The sequence below is a fragment of the Trachymyrmex cornetzi genome, unplaced genomic scaffold (assembly GCF_001594075.2).
Source record: "Trachymyrmex cornetzi isolate Tcor2-1 unplaced genomic scaffold, Tcor1.1 scaffold299, whole genome shotgun sequence".
Classification (NCBI taxonomy): Eukaryota; Metazoa; Arthropoda; class Insecta; order Hymenoptera; family Formicidae; genus Trachymyrmex; species Trachymyrmex cornetzi.
Window position 1 is genome coordinate 2,318,743 of NW_017297680.1, and position 24,119 is coordinate 2,342,861.

Below are 24,119 nucleotides of genomic sequence, written 5' to 3' on the forward strand. Positions count from 1 at the left end.
ATACGTCTGGTGTGTCCTGTCCAGTGAGCCGTGTGACAGCTAATATCCGACCAGGAAACTAACACCTCGCTGCCGCTCTGCCGTCGGTCCGTCCCTCCCTTTGACTCTCCCTTATGCTACTTCGACTGTTCACCACCTACATACCTTTCGCTACTCCTACTGCCTCACTCCCACGTAGTTGTTGACCGTCCCGTCGTCATAACACGTCGTCGAACTAACATTAAAATGATGGAGTTTCTTGTATGCCGTTGTCGATTCCGGACAATTCCGCTGTTGTCCGCTTAGAAGTGGTAACGATGAGATGAACGGGATGACGATGCACGCGATATTATGCGACATTATGTAATTTCTATTCAGAGAAAATGTACAAAGGAAGAAACAGTAGATTTTTTTTGTAGATAGTCTTTTTGCAGCACTCTGAAAATTATTTCATTTCATTTCATTTCATATACTTTATTGCAATGCATAAAATTTATACATAACAAATAGCAAGATATCAGCAGAACTGCTGTTACAAGTCAGCCAGTAAGACGGTTAAACAAGGTATTACATCACTGAAAAAAATTTCTGGTTGAAAATGGACGAATCAGAAATTTCTCTCTCTCTCTCTCTCTCTCTCTCTCTCTCTCTCTCTCTCTCTCGGGAATTATATTAATCAGAATTCTAGTTATCTCAACTAGAATTCTAATAGACGTAAAAAAATTCTGATTCGTCCATTTTCCACCAGAGTTACTGTTTAATCCAACCAGACTATTTTTCTCAGTGATTAGATATAAAAGAAACATAAGCTCATGAAAGATAAACAAAAAAAAATAATCAAAAATAAACAAGATAAACATAAAAATAACATATTCTAGAATTATTAACAATAATAAGAACATTATGTTAATGTGTAGACATTATAGAGTACGTGTCAAATTAACTTAATCAAAAGTAACAAAAACTTGAAAGATTGTAGATATTTAATTCGAATTTGTAAAGATCTTTTTGATAACATTTTTTAATTTACACGGACAAAACGATTTTGTTAAAGTATCTAAAAATTTATACATATATGATACAGATTTACAAATAACTTTGTAAGAAGTTCAAATATGATGAGCAATGCTATAAAAAGTTTTGACATTCTAGTCAACCAGTTTGAACGTTCTACATAATTATTTGATACATTAGTGGTACAAAATTTATTATTAGATCTAACTAAATTTTTATATACTTCAAAACCGTTTTTTCCGTGTAGACACTTCCAAAATCAAATCAATATTTTACGACAATTAAGAACTTACGATTAAGCTATATTTAATCTAAGTTCAATTATTTTTAATAGACGGATTGTAATTTGAGATTAGTCGATGTTGATCTACGTTAGATTTATACCTTATCTCAGTATAGAGTATATTATAATTTCAACGATGATGCGGAGGGGAGGGAGAAAGGAGGAATCGAAGCTTGCAATTTGAACAACGTAATTAATTAATATATTTAATAAGCTACATTACATCGCATAACACTATAGATTCCTATGATAAATCACCGAAGAAACTATCGTTCTTTCTTCTTTCAACCTCAACCTGCTTATCGTACCATTTATCTCGTGGCGGTAGTAAAGTAAGGAACTTCGTTATGATATTAGCTAATCTGTTTTCGTCTCACATCTCTGCGTTTTTTTCATCTTTTCCTTTTTTTCGAAGTCTGGTATCAATCATGAAATTTCGAAAGGTGCGGCCCGAACGGAATTGGCAATTTATCAAGAATAATAATGGAGTTTAACTGGTTCTACTTGTTTTAACCAGATTGCTATAAATGTAATGAAACTTTCCTCTACTTAATTATTTCTTTGGTATACAGGAATGAAGCGGCAGTTGTTAAAATATTGAATAATTTTTATTGTATAGCATAGATGGATATATTTTATATAGTATAATATAATTTCCCTTCTTCATCAAACATTATAAAATATTCATTATAATAAATTATGAGAAATTAACTATTATAATTTAGCTTTTACAATAACCTTTTATTGTTCGCATTAATAAGTTTAATTAAATTTAATAAATGGCCGTTTTCAAATAAGCAGATCAGATTAGTGGACGAGAAATTGTTAAATCACATGTTGCATTGGACGAGAATATTTGTTTTGAAATTCAACACGATACTGTATGTGCAGTCATATTAATAGACGCTGATTTTGAAACAACCCGGCGAGCTGCGTGTAATAAACTCAACTAAATTCCATTACAAAACTCATATACCTATGTCACACTCTATTCGTGCTCTTTTCGACTACACGCCGTTAATGTAAACATAATTGTAGCGAAAATTTATAACATAGTGCATTATATCACGCGTTACATATTGTAGTCGACAAATGAATAAACTTATGCTTTATACATATGATTCACAATTACATCGGCCATCTGTGCGGATGCATTTTTCGATAAATGACAAAATATAATTAATCGAATGAGTTACGTGCGTTACGCACCGAAATAAATAAATAGCCATATGCCAGCCGTCATTAGTTAACATATTTTTCACTTTCTTTTTCTATGTTTCGCATTTCTGCTTTATTATATATATCTACTGTATCGAAAAATTCACGGAGTTTGTTACGGCGTGCAATATTTCATACTATTGATTTTTTTTATTAAATTTAACTCATGCTCCGTTTTTTTTTCATTATTTGAAAGAAGATTGTTTTCTCAATAATAACTGTCACATTTTTTTAGTCATTACGAAAAGAACGATTTTGCTAAAGAATCTAAAAATTTAGATAAATATAGATTTGGAAATAATTTTGTTGAACCATCAAAATAATTATGTAGGAAATTCGAGTATGATGAGCAATGCTGCAAACAGTTTTGACATTTTAACAACCAGCTCGACCGTTCCTACACAATTATTTTGATGGTCCAACAAAATAATTTTCAGATCTATATCTAGTTAAATTTTTATATACTTTAGCAAAACCATTCTTTCTGTAGAATAATATTTTTTTTTCCAGGAATATAGTATATATTTATATCAAGGATCTTTATTATAAGTTTAAAATATGATAAGTTTATATTATAAATATTTCTCGTGATAAAGGAAATGATTTTACGTATATATGTATACGCGATCGCGGAACGGAATATCGATTTTGCGCATACAGTTTGTTACGCGGAGATAGATCGAGAAGAGGTATAGAATCGGACGAAGGTCGAAGAAGTAATAACCGAATCCAATATTCGTTCCTTTCAAACGACCCGTTCGTTGACAAAAAGTGAAATTTGCCTGTGAAGACAGGGCTGTCAGTGGCAGCCTTACTACGCAGATATACTCGCATACCCTCTCACTCTTTCTCCTTCTTCCCCTTGTTCACTCACTTATTCGTTCTATATAGGATGCTGTTGTACATGTATATGTAAATGGATGTATAACTCCTCACACGCATGTATATCATCTATCTCCGAGTTATGCGACAGGAATGTTTTACGTTAAAGGAAATTGCACGTATTGCGCGATTACTTATTTTTCTTGGAGATCTATGCCAGTATTTAAGCGCAATTTATAAGATTATAATTTTCAAATAAACACCATACATGCTATAAAATCACTATCGCGCAAGTTATTTCGATTTTATTCACGCTTCACGCGTCATATAATTATTAATTAACTATTAGGTTAACGATAGACATTAATGATGAATTTCTCAATTTTATGCAGGTGATTTAATATGCAATTATTTCGTTCACGTCATTCCAGAAGTATTTATTTTTGACGAGTGACGGCCTTTGTAATTTATGGTTAATTAGACGACGCTTAATATTATAGGACGTAATAACATGTTACGCAAGCAACGATCTTTTTTTTCAACGATTGTGTTACGCGTACACGTCAATTATCGTGGTTGTGCCCGATCTAGCTACAGGGATTGTTATTGTTGGGCACGTTGGCACGTTTACGCGGCACATACGCGGCCGGGTTTTGATTTATGGAAAAGTCACGACGCAACGTCGACGTTTATATCGGCAGATATTTATCGGTCGCCCCTTTCGTTTACACTGGTTTAATCGAATCGATCGGCTGCCTCGTTCATTAATCAATTTTGAGGGCCGCTTCGCGCCCAGTCGCCACCCATCGTGCTGAAGTCTTCATAAATCGTGCCGCGTAAAAAGCTATAGAGGCCGTACACTTCGGCGCGAATTATACTCAGTGATACCCCTGCTGGGATATCGCCCGATTTTCATTACACTTCGTGACCTTGGATGATAAAAAATTATTTTAGCATTTCATTAAGGTCTGAACAAAAAAAAGTCTAATCAAAACTAAAGAATTTTAGGAACGTATCCAGATAATATGTATGTCTACACGACATCTTCGTAACGTCTTTTAGATGTCTTTTCGACATACATGTTCAAAAAACGTCTCTATTTTACGTTTTTAATACCCGTTTCCATCACTGTTGATGAATTTTAATTCTCGGTTTACTTTTCATTTTTTCTCTGAAAAAAACGTTGGGTTGAAAATGAACGAATCAGAATTTTCTTGTTAAATTTATTAGAATTCTAGTTGAGATAACCGGATTTTGGTCGATGCAATATTTCTGATGAAATCTACTAGAATTTTTATTTTTACCAGAGTAATTATATCAATCAGAATTCTAGTTGTCTCAACTAGGATTCTATATAGTAGATTTAATCAGAAAATTCTGATTCTCTCCCATTTTCCACCAGAATTACTATTTAATCCAGCCAGACTATTTTTTTCTCACAATTAGAACTAAAAAGAGAAGAGTAAGTTAAATCGAGATTAAGATTAATCTATTTTGGTGAAAACTAAAAGGAGCATGTCCTAGATATAGCATATTGTTTGGATAATTATCACTGAGATGAAAGAAAAGAAACCAAACGTATTTTCAAGGAAAAACAAATTTTTCTCTTAGAAGGCTATTCTCGTTCCGATTGAAATTCAACGAGAGGAGATGACTTAGGTAAAAGGGACATCATTTTTTGAAAAGGGAATACAAATCATCAAGCGTAATTTCTTTATTTTCGAACTGTCAGTCATTCTCAGTATTTTCCATATTTTTTTTCCGGACTGCCAGCAGTCGGATCAATTTTAAAGGAGCAACATGTGCGCAACAAATTCGTTCTACCTCCGCGAACGTAGGGCGTCCAACGGGAACAACGCGTGTCGATAACCGGGACGATACGTACCTACATACATTCGTTTGCATTCGGTACAACGACTCGAAAACAAGCAGTGCACTCGCAACCCGCGCTCGCGCATTGTGCAACCGAGCTCGAAGTGCGTAACGGTTAATGTGTGTCGGTGACAGATTTTAAAAGCTCCAAGCTCAAAAGCTCAAAACGCGTTGATGCGTCGATAGCGCGCGCGCGCGCTCTGTCCCTGCAAAACCGGGAGGAACATTTTGTTCCTCGCGCCCTTTTTCCCCCGCACCCCCCCCCCCCCTTTCACGTTCGCCGGGTATACCTGTTTTTCTCACTGCTTCTCTCGCTCCCTCTCTGTCTATTTTTGACGATGCTCAGCCACGCTGCGTTTTGTTTTATTCGTGATCTGACTTTTCCCATCCTACCCCGATACAACAAACATCATTGTTGGCGAATGGTCCTCTCGCGCCGTGCTCTATCTCTGTTTCTGGGGCTACGCCGTTCTCGCGTGTACTCCCCCCCCCACCCCTCCCCTTTCCACACCCGGGTTGCGCGATAGGCATCGTTCTCATCGTCAACACTTTAGAAGGCACGTTTTCAGCCCTGCATTTTTATCCCGTTAAAACAAACAATTTTATTACCTCGTCTCGAAGCCCGGGATCGAAGCGATCGCGCTTGTTCTTTATACTTCCCGCCGCTGGGTTCTTTTCCCCTCGCCTACGCGGAAACCGCGCAGCCGTTGAGCATCGATCGCGTGCGCGCCCTGCTTTAAAGTTATTCGGAAAATATATCGAGCCTTTTAGCGCGCGGACACCTCGCGTCTTAGGATGAGATAAAAATCGGAGAGGCGCGCGCGGCAATTTTATTATCCCGTTATGCGCGGTGCCCGCAATACGCGGGCGTCGCCCTCTTGGTATCTGAAGGACGATTTATGAGATGTATCGAAGATCAGAGTTAGTGTTAGAGTTAATACTTTCAAAGAAGAGTGGCACGACACACCTTTTTCCAACAATCTTGCATTTGAGATCTATTCATGTATCCTGCGATTAACCAAGCAGCATGAAAGACAGCTCATAATGCATGACTATCTTTAGAAAGAATTTAGGGTAACGTAGCATACTTATGACTTATTTATGCAGGGATATATATATACTATATACGTATATTTATTACATTTTATTGTGTATTTATTATGGGATTGTTGAGGGATTATAGGATTATAGGATTATTACGCAATTGTTTCAGGGATTATGTAGGATTATTATGAGAGCGTTCGGTTTCGTTAGCCTTCGTTTAGGAATAGAGCGCTGTCTCGTCCCGCTAGTAATGTTTGTCTCTTATTATCACTCGCTGCCATCACGATGATTTCGATTTTATGTCGCTCTCCGTACATTACTTTATCTACCACGGAGCTAGGGAGAAACGTCATTAATCACACTAGCGAAATATTTGTGAAATATAAGGCCGTAATTACGTATCCCTGAGGGTGGCCACCCACAATTCGCCCTCTCCCCTTTTCCTCTACCATCCTGCTCGGTCCGCTCTACAGGAGGGCGTGGTACCGAGAATGGAAGAGAGAGAAAGAGAGAAAAAGATAGCACGGGGTTTAAGGAAGAAAAGGTGTTTGACAGAGAAGAGACGCGAGGAAAAGAAATTTAAACTTTCAGAATTGGCGCTCGCGGACTCAGTAAGAAGATTTCCACAAGACAAAAGCGGTCTGGCGGGAGGTGGAAGTGAAAGGACGAAGGTGCACGGTGGCGGGCTTCGGAAAATGAATTGGTATTCAGTGGGATCGGGGCGACGCAATTACATTCCGATTGTCTCATCGTTTGAATAGTCCCTCATCGATTGTATTGAATCTTAATTGGCTGTAGAGTACCGGGGAGTCTCGAAACTGCAATTGTCTATCGCTTACGGAGTTTTGTTTGCAGAAGGAAACCGGCCTGGTCGACCGAAGATAATAATGTTTTGCGAATTGAGACTGATCCGTTGAATCTCGTCGCGATTGGGAGGATCGAATTGCATAACGGCGCCCGAGCGCGCGTATTCGAAAGGATGTTCCCGTTTATAAATATATTTCGCGACACTTGAATCACTTGTCCTATAAAAAAAAAGCTTAAGATTTAATGTTGACTTTCGAATGAGCTTCAACACGAGTGTTTGATACAGTTATTTAATTATTTGAGTATTTTTAAAATAAATTCTCTCAATGCATGTTAATCGTTATAAATTTGTAACAAGTAATTATTATTTATTCAATGTCATCGAATGTGAAAACTGTAAATTAAGTATGTAGTTTACAGTAAAATATTACGTTTATTTTAGCTTTATGATTATTTTAATGACACATTTTATTTACTATTCTGGGAAATGTAAATTCTTTTAAAATTTTTTCGATATAAATTGTTATATATAGTAATTTATATCGAAATATTATATCGATGTTAAATATTAATATAAAAAAGATTATAATAAGAATAAAAAAGATAGATAAAAATGAGATAAAATAGAGAAAAATGAGTGAAGACAAAAACAATAATATGTTAAAAATATTTTTTTTTATTTTTTGTTCAATTGAAAATTTTATCTTAATTGAAGATTTTACATTACGCAAATCACTTTGTTATTCTACACCTTACGAATTGATAAGGAAAGTTACTCAGAAAAAAGTGACGTACTCGTAGAAGGTGTTCGCAGAGTTTCTCAGTTAGTGGCAGGAAAGAAATCATTTGACGGAGAAAATGAAAATAAGAGACCAGATGTGTCCCGGACAAAAACTCGCTTCTGATTGTCACATCATTTTCTTTTTCCGTTCTTCCCTTTTTCTTCGAGCTCTCAATACCTAGTCAAACCATCCATGGTTTTTATTATATATCCAAGTCTTTCAACATATAGATTTTCATTCGCAGCGATTTTCAATTATATAAAGATAAAATTGTAAAAATTATCATGAGCTTTCCATGCTCGATAGTTGGAGATATAGTTTATAAGTATATCGTAAAATATCAAATAGGTTTTTTTTCTCTAAAATAATGACTCATATATAGTATAGATTATTCCAGTAATATTGCTGCAAGCTTCTGTGCTATATGGATGAATTTAATTACTACGTGATTATTTTATTCTAAGCTAATCTTTGATTGTGATCAGTAACTATTTTTTATATTTCATAGAATTGCATTTGAGATTAAGAGCTTATTTTTCCGATTGCTAAACTACGTTATAGTTGGTTTTTTATATGAAGGATCTCCTACGATTTCGTAATCCAGATATTATTAGCTAAATCTCCCGTGCAGTCTCGCACGGTTTCTTTATCTAGTAGCACTGACGAAGATACCACAGGTCCTCGTGTAAAAGTGGAAGTTTTGCTTAATGATGAAAGTACCAAACTCATAGCGCGAGCCGATAAGTTCGGTTAATTGTTCTTACAGAAAATTTCTCGGACGATAAGGATGTCACTCTCGATTTGCGGAATAAGATGTGAGATAACTAATATATTGATAAAAACGTAAAGTAGCGAAAATATAAGCCAGGATTTTAAGGATGAATTCGAAGGACAGAAACACTTAGGTCTTTCTTAGCTTGCAGTTGATAACTGATGAGATGTGGACGGTTTATCTTCTTTCCGCTCAGAGATGGTCTGTGGATCAGTCTAGACGCGCCTAAAACTTACATCAAGGTAATGAAAGCCTCGCTCTTTTCCGTCTTCCATCTTTTAGACGTTTGCGTTCCGTTCCACCGGATATCCGCTTGATCTCCTACGTTGCTTTTATTTGTTCACGATTCTTGAACTTTCCACGTAGGTTTCTCTTAGCTGTTTATTAAGGAAACTTTCCATGAATATCTAAACGCATGTGATGACGACATATTCTTCAAATATTATAAAGACATTTATACGTGCGCGATATGTATCATCAAAGTGCCATAATCTTACATTTTTTATTTGCGCGTTTCATGCAGTGGCTAAAAGAAGATGATATTGTTATATATCATCTTCTGCGAAATAATTTTATGCAAAAGTGGAAAGATATTACTGCAAAACGTTTTACTCGAGTAATTGTATTTGTTATTGTTTTATACTAGTATAAATAAAAAAATCGTTTCACTTATAATTGAACTACCACATTGTATGTATTTTTTCTATGTATGAAATTATCTCAAAAAAGAACATGTGCAAATATTTTTTTTATCCGCTATATGTATATATATTCGCGGTTTGTACAACCATTTTTCATATTCACTGACCTAAAGGTCGTTTATTCGCAGAGAGTTGATATGGCTGCAGTTCGTTGCAGTTGCACTTTTTTCCGAAATCCTTTTTAATTTTAAAAGTCTTTGAAAATTGAAAACAATTTTTTAAACAGAATATCTAATATGAAAGATATGAATATATAAAAGAATATCTAATATGAAAGATATGAATATATAAAAGAGATGAGAGACAACATGTATAAAAATAAACGTATTAAAAATACAAGAATTCGATTTAAAAAGAAACAATTGAAGTTGCATGCGTGCACATAAATGCAGGGATTATAAAGAATAGAGTATGTGATATTATTTAACTTTGTTTCATAATTTTTTTCTATAACTGTTAGCGTTTCAGAGTTATTATCTAGTTTATTTTGATAGGACATCTTGTATATCATTTACAATACAACATCGCACCTCATATTTACAAAAGATATATTGCATGCAACTGTGTTCTGATTAAAGCGATGCATTCTCTATTGCTTGAAATCAAACATAAATGCATCATAGACTGAATGTATTGTATACTGGAAAATTATAGGCAAAGTGACGAAATACCATTTCACACATAAATCGAAGATAACGTCGATAAAAGCAAAATATAATTATAGCCGAATATAATTGCTATGTTTAATCTGAAATTTTCATGGAAATGATGTGCGATCGCACTGTGTGCGATCAATAGTGCCGTGGTGAATGAATATTACATGTATTAATATAATTTTCGAATAGTTGCCTTCTTCTATAGGAAAAAGTACATTGTGTTATTTAAATAAAATTTAAAGTGTTCGTTTATCGAACGTATCAGTACGTATCAGTCACGTGCTAAATAATATTATTATTGCGATACGATTTTATTTTATTTACATATTGTTGTCAAAAATTAAATCATATCGTGCGGGAAAAAATAAATTTTTATGTATCATTTATATATGCATCATGTACAACATGTAATATTTTTGGATAAATATACATATATCGAATATTACTATAGAAATTATTATAAATATCCATTATTTAATGCGTGATGCTGTCTATTCAATTCATATAAAAATTCAACATTTTTAAATGCACTTTTCTCTTATTACTTGGCAACGTTACCATCACAAATCCAATCTTTCATCAAGATTAAAATTACATTAAAATGAACATCGGTAAAATTTGAATTTAAATTACTTCTTCCATACGTGTTTGTTTTATACATTCCAAACGAATTTTTGTTCGAGACATATACACACGTATGCACATTGGACATCGTGAAGAATAAAAATTCACCGACTTCATTAACAAGCACTCTTGCGATTCCACATTTTAAATTTGTTATTCTCAAATGTAATCTGTTTTATTTTTTGTATCCTAATGTATAAATAAAGAAGGAAATATTCTAAAAAATAATCTAATGATTAATAATATTTACAACACATATACGTAATTGTTTCATTAAAATGATATATTCACGTTGAAAAAACGTAGTTTGTTCGTATCACTGATTACGTTTCACGCGGATATTATTCTTGGATATTATCCGCTTGCGGGATATCGCATTCGGACGTTTTCGAGTGACGCGAGATTACGAAATCTGGAAGAGTATGTCCAAACTCATCCCAGTAGTTTTACGCTCTATTTCGTGTGAGCAAACTCACCGGTGATTTTTCACGAAAATTAAATGTCACGTGAAATGAGTGCACGGCACATCTCCGACTTGCTTCTTGATAAAGAATGGGTGATATTATTCTAATGGTGCTGCAGCCGCATCCTACATGATTCTACCATCAACCGTGCTCATCAGTCTTGTATATCGTATGTTTCGTTCCGCGATGTTGCTCTTCGGTAAACGTGGACTGTATGTTTCTATTATACTGTTTTTGCACGCTACGGTTGTTATTTAATAAAAGAAATTTGATAGGTCGGGCTATACATTTTGCGTAAACCTTTCCTGCGAGAGTTATGTTTAGAAATCGCGAGTCGGGTGAAAAAAAAAATAGTATACAATGTATTAAAACACGCGATGTTTTTAAAAGTGATATTTACTTATTCGGTTATTTACAAGTATTTACTTAGTGAAAATTGTTTTAATCAATTATCATTTGTTTGCATATTGCACTTGTGCGAGTAATTTAAATTTCTTTTATATGTACATGAATGAAATATAAAATTAATATCCGTTACATACTTACGCGACATTGGCAAAATGTATATGCATGCTTATAAAATATTATAATATAACATGCGAAATAGTGACTTTTTGATGATAATATGTTGCTTTTGATTTACGTCACGTTGTATATTTGTGTGTGCGATCACGCCTTTTCATAGAATATTTATTTATCCACTAACGTTAATAAGGTAACATACCAATATTTCACAAGCGCTGTTTTCAATTTTATCTGAATCGGGATTGGCAAAACGATTTCGATCATGAATGTTACATTTATTCATGGTAGACGCGCGCAGAGAGTAAATTATAATTCCATTATAAGCAATAACATATAAAAATGTAATAGAATTACTATCTCTTGCGGAACAAGAATAAAATTTCGGCTAAATGATATTTCAAACAACAAAGAGTCTGAACACTAATTCTCAACTACATTTCATTAAAATAAAAAAAAAAGTTAACACCATGACACGTGAACTTTGGGATAAAATTTTACATATAACATTAAACGTTGTAATTATTATTCCATGCAAGTTATTCATGGTTCGTGTGGTTTTCTTCAAAGGTAATTCGTCGGTGTTGCAACTCATATGCACAATGTTTATAAGGAAAAAGAAGAAGAAGAAGGGAACAGGCTCTCTCAAATGAGGGGACAATGCGTGGTGCCGAGAGAGCATGGTGCAAGAGAGGGCAAAAGGAGAATAGACAGATAGCTGGCGGGAGTAGACCCGACTAAGAAAAGTCGAAAATCTTAATTCGGGCGCGGTGCCGCCCTCGCAACGCGATGGGCGGTGACTCGCAAACGCCGATTGGCCTGATTCAGGAAAGGGTGAGAGGTCTTGTACGGGGGTGGCAGAGATCTGCGCCGTGACGTCGGGACGGCGGCGTGTGCCGCCGACCGGTTCTACTGGTCTTGTGTGAACGCCAGTCGACGCCGGGCGTCCCAAGCGCGCAGTTGTTGGGAGCTATCCTCGTACCGCGCCTAGGTCGAACACCGGGTCCTCACGTAACTGAGAAGCGACGATAACTCGCCGTACACGATATCGCACGTACACTCGCGAGGATCCACATCTCGCGATCTTGCTGAATAACGAAACGAGAGATATCGGTGTATTCCTTTTCTCCTTGGAACAATCGATATTCGGTATACAACAAGATACGCTTGTTGACTCGAAGAAGTGACATTTACGCAATCTCTCGATTTGGGACACGCCGTCTAGGATGTATCGCGGAGACATAATCTTTTACAAAATTCTGACATAGTCCCAGGATCAGTCCTCTTGATGAAAAATTACACCGGGGATCCCTCGGATCAACGTGAGAAGTGCTTTAACGCTTGTCTTTGCTGGACTCCCGAGGGACGGAACGAGTGTCGTCTCGAGGTAATTGGCAGTGACTGGAGAGACTCGACTGGTGAACCGATAGAATGCGAATGCGGATCTTATACTCGTGACATCGAATTTGTTAATCGGATATCGGTGATGCAGCTACATGCTGGAAGGAGGAAGGGGATGACTGTTAATTTTCTACCGAGGATGGTGGCGGTCTTTGTTTTCGCTTGCCTTCTACTACAGAATGGTCGGTCGACATTCGCAGCGTTTACTACTGGTAATGTTAAATTTGTCTTACCGCGATCTTTCGAAGATGAAGTATATGAATAATTGTTGATTTTGGTTTAGTCAAATTATTATCATTTATAATTCTATATATAAAATTATAACTGCCGATAAATCTGTTTCGTATAATAATTGAAGCCAACAATTTATTAAAACACCTGTGCAATAAGATTTCTGAAAGTCTCGTGAGTCTTAAATAAATTTCTTTTTAAAAAAAATGCAAACTGACATTTATATTTATTAAAGAAAGTCATATATTGTTATATTTACAGTATTCTGTAGTATACAGTAAAAATGATTATTTACTCCATAGAAAGTCTATTTAGCTCGATGTTTCTTTTTTTTTTTTTTAGAAAGATACAATATTTTAATTTTCCTTATTTTTTTTATAAAAAAATATTACTGTCGACCTGAATAGCTTGCCAATTAAAAATAAATCTTTTTATTTTTCAGTCAAGAAATATGATTCGAAATAATTTATATTATGCGTATATATAATATTCGTGTATTATAAATTGGCGTTCTTGGTTTGGTTTACAACAGAGGTGATAGATAACTTTATTATGAGTTTATTATACATAATTATTTATAATTATCTATATAATACGATATATATTATAATTACATTAATCTATAGCGTTGTATCAATTATAACGGTTTAATTTCGCTATTAATTACATAGTTCCAGTTTTGTATTTGATTAGTGTGCATTTCAAAAGTTTCACACGATCTAAATATAAATTATTTATCTATAAACCACATATCCCCCGCTGGTATCTCCCACGTTTGTTTGTATGGAGACTTAAACCCATACTATTCGATCGGTAATCTCGGATTTCATTTTGGTCACGTTAAATCTGGCGTTGACAATGGTACACAATGTTCCGATATATTGTAGCTTTGCAACGTTATATACGACGAAAATGAATTACTAATTTGCACTGTGAAGCGCAATCAGTGGATAAAATATAATTTTAGAGATCAGTTCTTTATAAGAAAAAAAAGTTGTACGTATTTTTAAATTTAAAGTCAACCACTCTCCTTATTCCAATTAAAAACAAAGGTTCAGAAAAATTTTATATAATAAATTTAAATTTTGCGTTACAATATTTATCTATATACATATATAACAATACCTATATCTATGTATATTATATATATATAATATTATATATATACAAAACAACAAAATCACATGTTATTTTAATATTTGTATTAGGAAGAAATTATCTTTTTTTAAATATATAGGTCATAGATGTGATTTCTCTCTAAATCTAAAAATTCGTTGATTACAATTTTTAAGAAATAAAAAAGATAATTATATATATTCATTAACGATACAATGATGGTATCATCGATTACATGGCTAATTGACGGTGAAAAAAAAACATTTCGTCACGTTATACTTATGAAATAAAATTCATACTCATACATAGGACATGTATCGTAAAGTTAATACGCACGACACTCTTCTTTTCGACGCAATTGAGGTGATCATCGTCGTTTCGAATGACACGTCTTTTCGTTCTCCCTCGTAAGCACTATCACGAAAAAGCTGCTCGAGGGGCTCTAATACCCGAGCTTGCTGAAATTACGCTTCAATGGCGAAATTGCGCTAGGAATGAGCTACGTCCTGCGCGCGTGCTTCACATGCATAATTCATAAGCGAGGCGTCACGGTGAAACCTCGGGCGATAAATATTTTTTGAGGACGGAAGGATGTAAAAGTGCATGCAAATGAATCTGACTGTAATGCAGTGGCTACTACTTACACGGGTATTAAGCTCCCGGCCGGCACACTTTTCTTTCCGCACACTCGCCTTTTACTTCCACTTTATTATTTCGCGTATACTGCACAATTAAACGGCGAGCGAATAAAATTTTCGGAAGTGGTAGAGTACGAAAGCAGATGCAAATTAATGCTTCTCTTTATGTCGGTGTCGTTTACATCGTAGTACACGCCTCATCGTAGTTACACGAAGAAAGCGTTTTTCTTTCCTTACATTTCGTTTCTTTATGAGAATTTATATAAGACATTTATTATAGCTATCATTGTGAGATGCGTGTTATAAATATTATTATGTAAAACTTCTATTTTAAATGATTTATAATTCACGCCAGAATATAGCATTAAAAAAATAAAACATTTAAAAAGTGTGTCACAATACATATATATATATATATATATATATGTACATAAAAAAATATATGTATAATAGACATACCAAAATCCATGATATATCAATTTTAAATACTATTCTATCCTAAAATCATTTAAAGTGGGTTTTTTGTTATAAATGTTCAAATATCAAATGTATGGATATTATTTCGGATGTTGCATAAATATAACAATGTGTTTATTGTGTAACAAGAATAAATGCAATAAATTGATAATTTTATTGAAAGTACCAAAAATTTTATTAATTTTTATTACAATTGGAAATTGTATACATTTAATCAAATATTAATTAAAATTCTTTATGTGAACTAATATACAAGAGTATAATTACATATACATATATATTGTACAATACGTATGAGGACTAAAGTAAACATAAAATTTGAAAAATAAAAGACAATAGATTTTCGTGAGAATTTTTGTAAAATATTTGAAAACAAAAATGCGTGATCGGCTGGCCATCGATCGAATTTATTCTACTGAAACAATGTGGATGCGTTAAGCCTTGGGGTGGATGGCGTGATTTCCAAATCCAATTGTCTTTACGAACGCACAGATTGCCGGACTTGAAATCGGAATGGCGAGTGGCCATTATCATCCCACCCCCTCCTCTCTCTCTTTCGGTGGCAGTCGCGGTGGATGCGAATTTTATACGGTGGTCATTCAATTCGCATGTTACTGCCCTCGAGTGCAATCTCTTAGGTAGCGTAGTCTCGCGTCGGATAGAGATAGATAGATCTCTGGTCCACGATCGGGAATATGGAGGGTCTCTCATTGTCTCCATATCTGATCGCACTGAACGACGAATAAAACCACTTTTAGTCTGGTTACTGCCGATTGCCTTGCCGTCGTTACGTTTAATACGTACTTGGTGTACGAACCCGATATCCATTCTGCCACCGCCACCGTTGCTGCGCTTGTCTAATTTCAATGAATTATTGAAGAAATTTGATAACCGTTGTCGAATCGCATATTGGCTCTTTTTCTACACATTTATCGATATGTCTTATCGTCTGTGTGTAAAGTTCTTTATTCTTATTGTTAGTTGGTATTGGTCTACTCTTTCCTTCCTCTTTCTTATACTTTTTCTCTTAACTGTCGTTCTATGTACCAGGGGCTATACCGCTTTCCCAACTGTTCTCCGCGAAATTATCTCGTAGCCTAAGGGTTGCCATCTGTTTCGATAGGGGAAGCCACCCCTAATTATGTACGGTGACAGTTGTAAGGGTGCTAAATCTAATATCTAATGTCCTCACAGAGCGCAAGGACTGTGTTATACGTGTCGAAAATACGAAAGATGTCCACACATTTTGGTCAATTGTTCAACTCTGTAAAAGGCACTCCCCCTCAGATAATCACGCATGGTTACGGTATGGTTTATCAAAGGAGAAAAAAGTCCTTCGAAATCGTTTAGAGATTCGATACTTATGAATTAACAGACGTGCAATTCCGAAATATCTTTTTTATACATATTACAACATTATAAGATGTTCACATAATTATATTCTATAATTATATTTTTGTAACTCACGTGGTAATAGTTTATTTAAATTAAAGTCCCAATTAAATTTATTTAAAGAAATTATTTGCAATTTATTTTTCAAAGCTTATTTCTCTCTCTCTCTCATAAAGGTAAATTTTTACATGATAAAAAACTCTGCTTTGGTATATTGATACCTTGTCGAAAACTTTATTAAAGTTAAATTTGGGAATCCACGTGAAAAGGAGTAGAGGTATTTTTATGGTATTTTGAGAGGCATTTTATATGGTATTTTTGCAAATATCTTTTCGGTAATTCAAAAAATATCTTTCCTAGTATATTCCATCATCTTTTTACTATTTTATTGTTACATTACTATTTTTACTATTTTATTGTGTGTGTGTGTTATTACTTTATTAATATAATATCCACAAAGTATAAATGTATGTGTGTGTGTACGACGATCGTGCGTCATCTGTCTTTAAGTGGGGTAAAGTGGGTGGACTGGGAGTTGTTCGCTTTTGAACGTATACACATTCGTATATACGTATAAACAGAGAGAGAGGGAGGGAGCAGAAGACAGAGAGAGAGAGAGAGAGAGAGAGGGGGGAGGGAGGAAGAGGGGGAGCTTCATGTGCTACGCACCCCTGGGATTCTCGCTTCATGCATTTTATATTTCGGCAGACTTTGATTCCTAGACGGGCCGTACGGCTCACGGGAGTAATCCTTAATCTTTGATCGGAAATTATCTTTGATCATGGTTCAGTCATTGGACGTTCTTTCTCGACCCTCTTCTTATCTCTCTGCATCCCTCGGGCAGGTATCTATCCGTGTATGGCAGATACGCTGACGCTTTCGTTGAGGGAGAAAATTTTGGGTAAAAACCGAAAAAAGGGAGCAGAGGCATGAAATAATAATTTCCTGAAATAAAAATATCTTAATTTTTTAAATAATGTGATGTATATACGAACGAGAGAGGGAATAAGGCAGTTTATAACGTCTACGTTTTTTTTAAATACTTATGTACTTGAAAAAATTTGTTTTTGCGTTATAATAAAAATAAGTTTTGCGAATATATGTTTCGATAGACATTTTAAGTTAAATTGTATTTTGTATACAAATTTACGATAAATCTATATTACATATGTATATATTTACAGAGTTTATAAATTTTATTATTGTATTATGAAATAGTAGATTTTATATTATTAATTATTAGATTATAAATTATTATCATATTATCAAATTATCTATTTTACTTAATATTGTATAAATTATTGTATTGTTAAAATTTATTATTACAATAAATATGTAATAATATTAATTATAAAACGATCCTGTATTTCTTTATATTAAAATGTTATCGCATAAATATACGTAAATTATTAATACTTTTTAATATTTCGTTCTTTTTTTATTACTACAAGAAAAGTGTGCGTATGTAAACGTGTCATTATAGCTGTATTTGACATCACAAATTACTCGATATTCCGTACCTTAATCTATACGCGAAAGATTTGGTCCCACGACGTAGTGAAGCAGACAGAGCTGAGAGAATGAGGGGCGGGTGAGAAGTAAAGAAAGGAAACGAGTGTGCGAGAAAGAAAAGAAAGGAGCGAAAGGTGAGGAAAGGAGAGCGTGTTTCCCGAGAAGAAATCCTCGCGTGAGCGATCTCGACTCGGCTTACCAAGTTGGCGAAATACTCGAAGCTCTCTCATCCTCTCGTTTTCTCTCCTCTCTTCCGCTCAACTCCCCACCTCGAGTCAACTTCGCACCTTCACCGCCTCTGCCTTTCAGCTCGTCTTCCCGTTTCTTTTTTCCTTTTTTCCCCCTTTTCTTTCTCTCTCTCTCTCTCTCTCTCTCTCTCTCTCTCTCTCATCCTCGGCGTGCGTACGTGTGGAAGAAAAGCTTTCTCTTCCGTGGTCTCTCCTCGCGAATATCTCGGTTCTCTCTACTACCAACAACTTCCATCTTTGATATGCATCACTATTTGTTGTGTCTCATGAATATATTAATTATTTACTCTATTCTTTGTGCGTGTTTACACGCGCGTGAGATGTAATGTGAGCCTCCATTTTCCATTAAAATAAGCTCTCTCCGTTTCTTTAAATGCACAAATAGAATAATTCCATTGTTTCGATATTTCAACTCTACCATTTGCCGATCTTTTCATGGTCGTCATTTTTCGCGCGTTTCATGTACGAGATAATGTTCTTTCCGTCCCACGCGATTTGTTCGGCCAACGGTAGCCGTTCCCTTCTCAACTCCTTCGAGGACTCCTCTTATTCTCTTTCCCACCCTCTTCTTTTTTCTTTAACTTTTAGGATTGCCTCGGAGGAAAAAGACGTTAAAACAGTAGTGGTCGTGGTGTACGTGGGCCATTAATATTTGAGATTGCCGCAACCGGTTTCTGAATCCACTGGCAAGGTAAAGCCTCTGTGGCTACGCGGTTAGAGGGTGATACCGGGCGACCGAGAAGTCCGTAGGGGGATTACAAATCTGGCCTTCGAGAGGTGTGCGGCGATTTATTGGCTTTGAAATGTTCCACGTAGGATCGAGCTTAAAGCACGAGCGATTGTGTGGAGCGTTATTAACTTGAAGGCGTTAAAATAATGGGAAATTGATATCATCGTTAATTAATCTGCTTTGTTCCAATCGATCTTATAATTTAAAGTTAAAAATTTGCTATTTATTTTTCAGGTTTTTACATTCATCATTTAATAGATTATTTTTTGTTTAAGAATTTTTGTTACAAATTTGATTTTTCTGTAATTTGTGTATGTTGTATGAATTGTATAATAAAGATATGTAAATTAATTTTAATTTTAATTTATTTTAAATTTACTTTAAGTTGGTCCTTTAATTGAGATTTTAGCTCAGAATGATGTGGCTCATTTATGATATTTCTTGGGAATTTCTTTGAGAGTTATTTTGATGAAATTTCAAATTGTAAGGTTTGAATGAACTTTCTTTTTGATATTTATGATTGTGCCAGGGCAGAATAGCTTTTGGTTGTCCTGTTCAAGTGGATTTGTCAAGAGTAGATCGGCAAACGACGCGACGTGATGGGGGCCGTGATCCAACGTTTCTGCCAATCTGCGTCAAAAGCGTCGTTCGAGATATTATGCCGAGGATATAATTCTTATTACGTCGTGGCGAAGAACGTCTTCCTTTGTGAATTGCCGCCTTTCGCAATAGCTGCTTTCTAACAAGGCAAAAAAGTACATTAATTGCGCGCTGTGTTGCGGTATTATTAAATTCTTATGGAAATGCAGGTATACCGGGGGCCCATCTCATAAAGTTCGCTATTGTGTTATAAAATCTAAATAATTTCAAGTTCTCTAGCGGTGAGAGAAGAAAAGGAGGGGATACGAGTACAGAGTCAGGTTTTCCACCCGCCACTTTCCATCGTACCACTTCGGACGAGCGAAATATCCAACAGGGGTATAAAATGAGCCAGACGGATCGACGGGGAAGAAAAAAAAAATAGATCAGGAAAATGACAGAAGACGACGGGATGGGTTAAGACGTCCGCGCCACACAGTGCGAGGAGATACAACGAAACTTAAAGCCAGCAGCAATCAGATATTCAAATTACGTTTACTAAATCAGCCCTCTTTGCGGGCTGATTTTCCTTTTTACCGTATCTCTCCTTTCCTCCTCTCAACCCCTGTTCTCTGTGTGTTCTCTTCTTTCGCAATCGTCCGCCTTGCTCGCTCGTTCGCTCCGCTCCTCAGCAAGAAGTTAACGGACAAGTTTGCTCCTGTCCGACTGCTGCCGAGTTAACAATTCGGTTAGGAAGTTGGGGTCCTTTCCATCCCACCGCTATCTCCTTCCACCTTCTCCTACCGTTACGCCGTCACCTAACGTTATTCGCTTTGTGATCTTTTTGGCGACGGTCAGTTCGATGGTCTTCTACTCGAAAGAGCTTGACTCCTCGTTACGCAGCAGACGTCGGACTTCGTGCTAGGAGTGAAAATCAGTAAATTCGTCGAGCGTCCGTTACTCCCGGAATAACAGAATCCAAGTGCCCGAGAAAGAGCGGAAGAGAGGGAGAAGGGGGGAGAGAGAGAGAGAAAGAGAGAGAGAACGAGCGCGGGAAGTAGCGCACTGCATTGCGGAAGATCTAAGTTTCGTAGGGCGAGTTGGAACTTTGAGGAAAATTTCGCAATACGTTTTAGGTGACATTATACGTGTTAACTCTTTAACGCCGTTACACACTAATTTCTGACTTGATTGCGCTGTTTGCTTTAAATTATAATATGTAATATATAATGCATAAGATTTTTTAAAAAATATTTTTTTTCTATATATAAATAATTTTAATTTTATCACGAAAGAATAGATAACTCAGGAATATGCTTCTTAACAATTTATGAAAAGTACAGTAGTTTTAAATAGTGATAGAATTTAGGTCAGAATGTCTAGTGACTTATCGATCGCTAGAAAGTAATATTTTCAGAATTATTGATACCCTTCATGGTTTCATTGATGATCAAATCATATCAGTCTTATTAAATACGCATGTATTTATCGTATAATTTAAATTTTGCCCAGTATCTCCAGTATGTAGTCAAAATTAAAACAGACGTTTTAAGACATCTTATGTTCTAATTTTGGATATGCATGCTGTTTTTTTAATTTGAACCAAAATTACCCTATTTTAATTTTTATTAATAAAAATTATTTTTTGATTAATTCCCTATTCATCCCCAGTAACTAATCTATTTGCATTCTTGAAGCTTATGTATACCGAGAAAAGAGATCCTTTCCCTTCCTAGAAAATGTTGCGTTCTCTATCTGTGGTCTTGGGTCCCGCGCGGAAACGGAATAAGTTTAGTCTGTCATTTACCCCAACAAAGTAAAACATTTATTTAAAACTCAGGTCTTGTCAAAAGGTTGAATCTTCGTGTACACGCCATTATCCCCTTTAAGCAATATCATATTTTGATGATATATAAATTGCCTCCTTGATACTTCTATGCTATCGTTTTTACTTGTGTTCCATACATTGAGAATATAAAATCAATATATAATTAAGATAATTAAAACTATCGAAGAAATAAAATGATAAAGCGATATTTTAATTATAGAACGAATGTATATAATTATTAAAATTGTAAATGAATAAGAAATAGTAAGTGTACAATCCTTAATAGTACACAGAAAGTCATTAACCTCCAGGCGGCCGGGATGGCACCATATGGTGTCATTAATTTTGATTGTATAAAATGTATTTAAATATATAATATATATAGAACCATACCGTATATTATGTATATATGATATATATATATATATATATAATTTAAAAAGAAAAACATTTTTCAGAACTGTTGACGGCTGGCCTGGCACCATATGGTGTCACCCCATGACCGATGCAATCAGTTGATCATTGGACTGCACTTATATGAGAATATTTAGCAAAAATGCACTTTTTCAGATAAAAAAAAGCTCGGCCGCCTGGAGCTTAAAATATATTCATATATATATATATACAGGGTGATCCAGATCATCCGCAAGAGCCGGCATGTATATATTCTTCATAAAAAAAATGAGTCGAAGATGTCAATAGTAAAATGTAATATCAATAGATTTTAAACGGTGAACCTTGGAAAATGACCATAGAACATAAAGTTCGCGCCGTCAGGTGCGGCGCAACTAATTGTAAGCGACCAGCCGCGCAACCGCTTTGACGGATACAGCTAAACGGTACCGAATGAGTATTGTAAAGGTCGTGAAATCTCTATAAACATCTACCGCAGCATTCTTAAATTGAGACCGATTTAATTGATGAGAAGTAATTGCAAATTCGATACAACGTTATTTATATTAGTAAAAAGGATTTTTGAAATATATTTGGACAATTTAATTAATATTGATTTTACTTATAAATTTATTTGTTTATTACTTAAAATGTATTTCAAAAATCCTTTTTACTAATATAAATGACGTTCAAATTTGCAATTTTATATTACTTCTCATCAATTAAATCGGACTCTTAAGAAGTTAGTGCCGTTTAGCGGTATCCGTCAAAGCGTTCGCGTGGTCGGCCGCTTACAATTATAAGTTGCGCCGGACTTGACGGTGCGAACTTCATACCCTGTGGTTGGACATTTTCAAAGATTCACCATTTAAAAACTATTCATATTACAACATTTTCATCATCACGGTCAAAGTTACATGTTTCGAATAATACACACTCTTGATTAAATAAATTTATTTAATATGATTGCGCAGTGATAACTTCCGGACTTACAACACAATCAGTCTGAAATGCTACTATTACCCCCTAAATTCCCCCTAAATTAAATTAGAAAAACTGTAAAGAATTTATTGCGAAAAATATTACCTCAACCAGGGTTCGAACCTGGGATCAAGGTCCGAACCTTTCAGACTGATTGTGTTGGAAGTCCGAAAGTTATCGGCGCGCAATCATATCTGAAATAAATTTATTTAATAAAGAATATATATCATTCGAAACATCTAACTTTGATCGCGATGATAGCGTTCTTTGTCGTATTTGATTTATATATATCTATGGTCGTTCTAAGTAATTTAGATATATGTGTTTACAACATTTTGCTATTGACATTTTCGACTCACTTTTTCATGAGAAATATGTACATGCCGGCTCTTGCGGGTGATCTGGATCACCCTTATAATAAATTTGTAGAGACAAACTTTTATATATATTTATAATATATTATATATATTTATTTATATATAAATATATTTTAATGATTTTCTGTGCAGGTATGTACCTATTAAACGTTATTATACATATAAGAACATGCTATTTCTTATTCATTCAAAATAGAAGAATTTAATACCGTATAAACCTTGTATTTACAATTATACAGTATATCACTGAAGTAAAAATGAATATATATATTTTGTGTGTATATCATATTTTAACGATGAAAAGAAATCAAGCTGATCTCAGGATAAAGAATATTTTTATTTCTTTGTTTTAAAAGAAATGTTAAAGAAAACTTTCTTTTTTAGTTTTCTGCGCGCTTTATATGGACTCAACATAGATAAAAGATAGATTCAACATGATAAAAGATTTACTTCGACAATTACACTATACACGAGGGGGTAATCACTTAATGTAATCGTGGGACAGAATCCTCGAAATCATTATAAAATTTATATAAAATCTCTATGTATAATCCGATAATTATATATGCAACTACGAGAAATCATTGTATAATATTAAATAAAATCGTATATTTTACCAAATTACTTCATAGTAGTGAAAAAAATTATTTGTAATC

The 24,119-nt window shown here is 34.7% G+C and overlaps 1 protein-coding gene across 1 annotated transcript in view; it reads left to right on the forward strand.

The window, feature by feature from the left end:
• Positions 1 to 12,592: 12,592 nt before the first annotated feature.
• Positions 12,593 to 24,119, forward strand: part of LOC108762426 (protein CEPU-1) — a 183,393-nt gene continuing 171,866 nt past the window's right edge. The window contains exon 1 of the mRNA XM_018509421.1: positions 12,593 to 13,173. Within this exon, the coding sequence (XP_018364923.1) occupies positions 12,849 to 13,173 (325 nt within the window). The 5' untranslated portion in view covers positions 12,593 to 12,848. The remainder of the gene's footprint in view (positions 13,174 to 24,119) is intronic.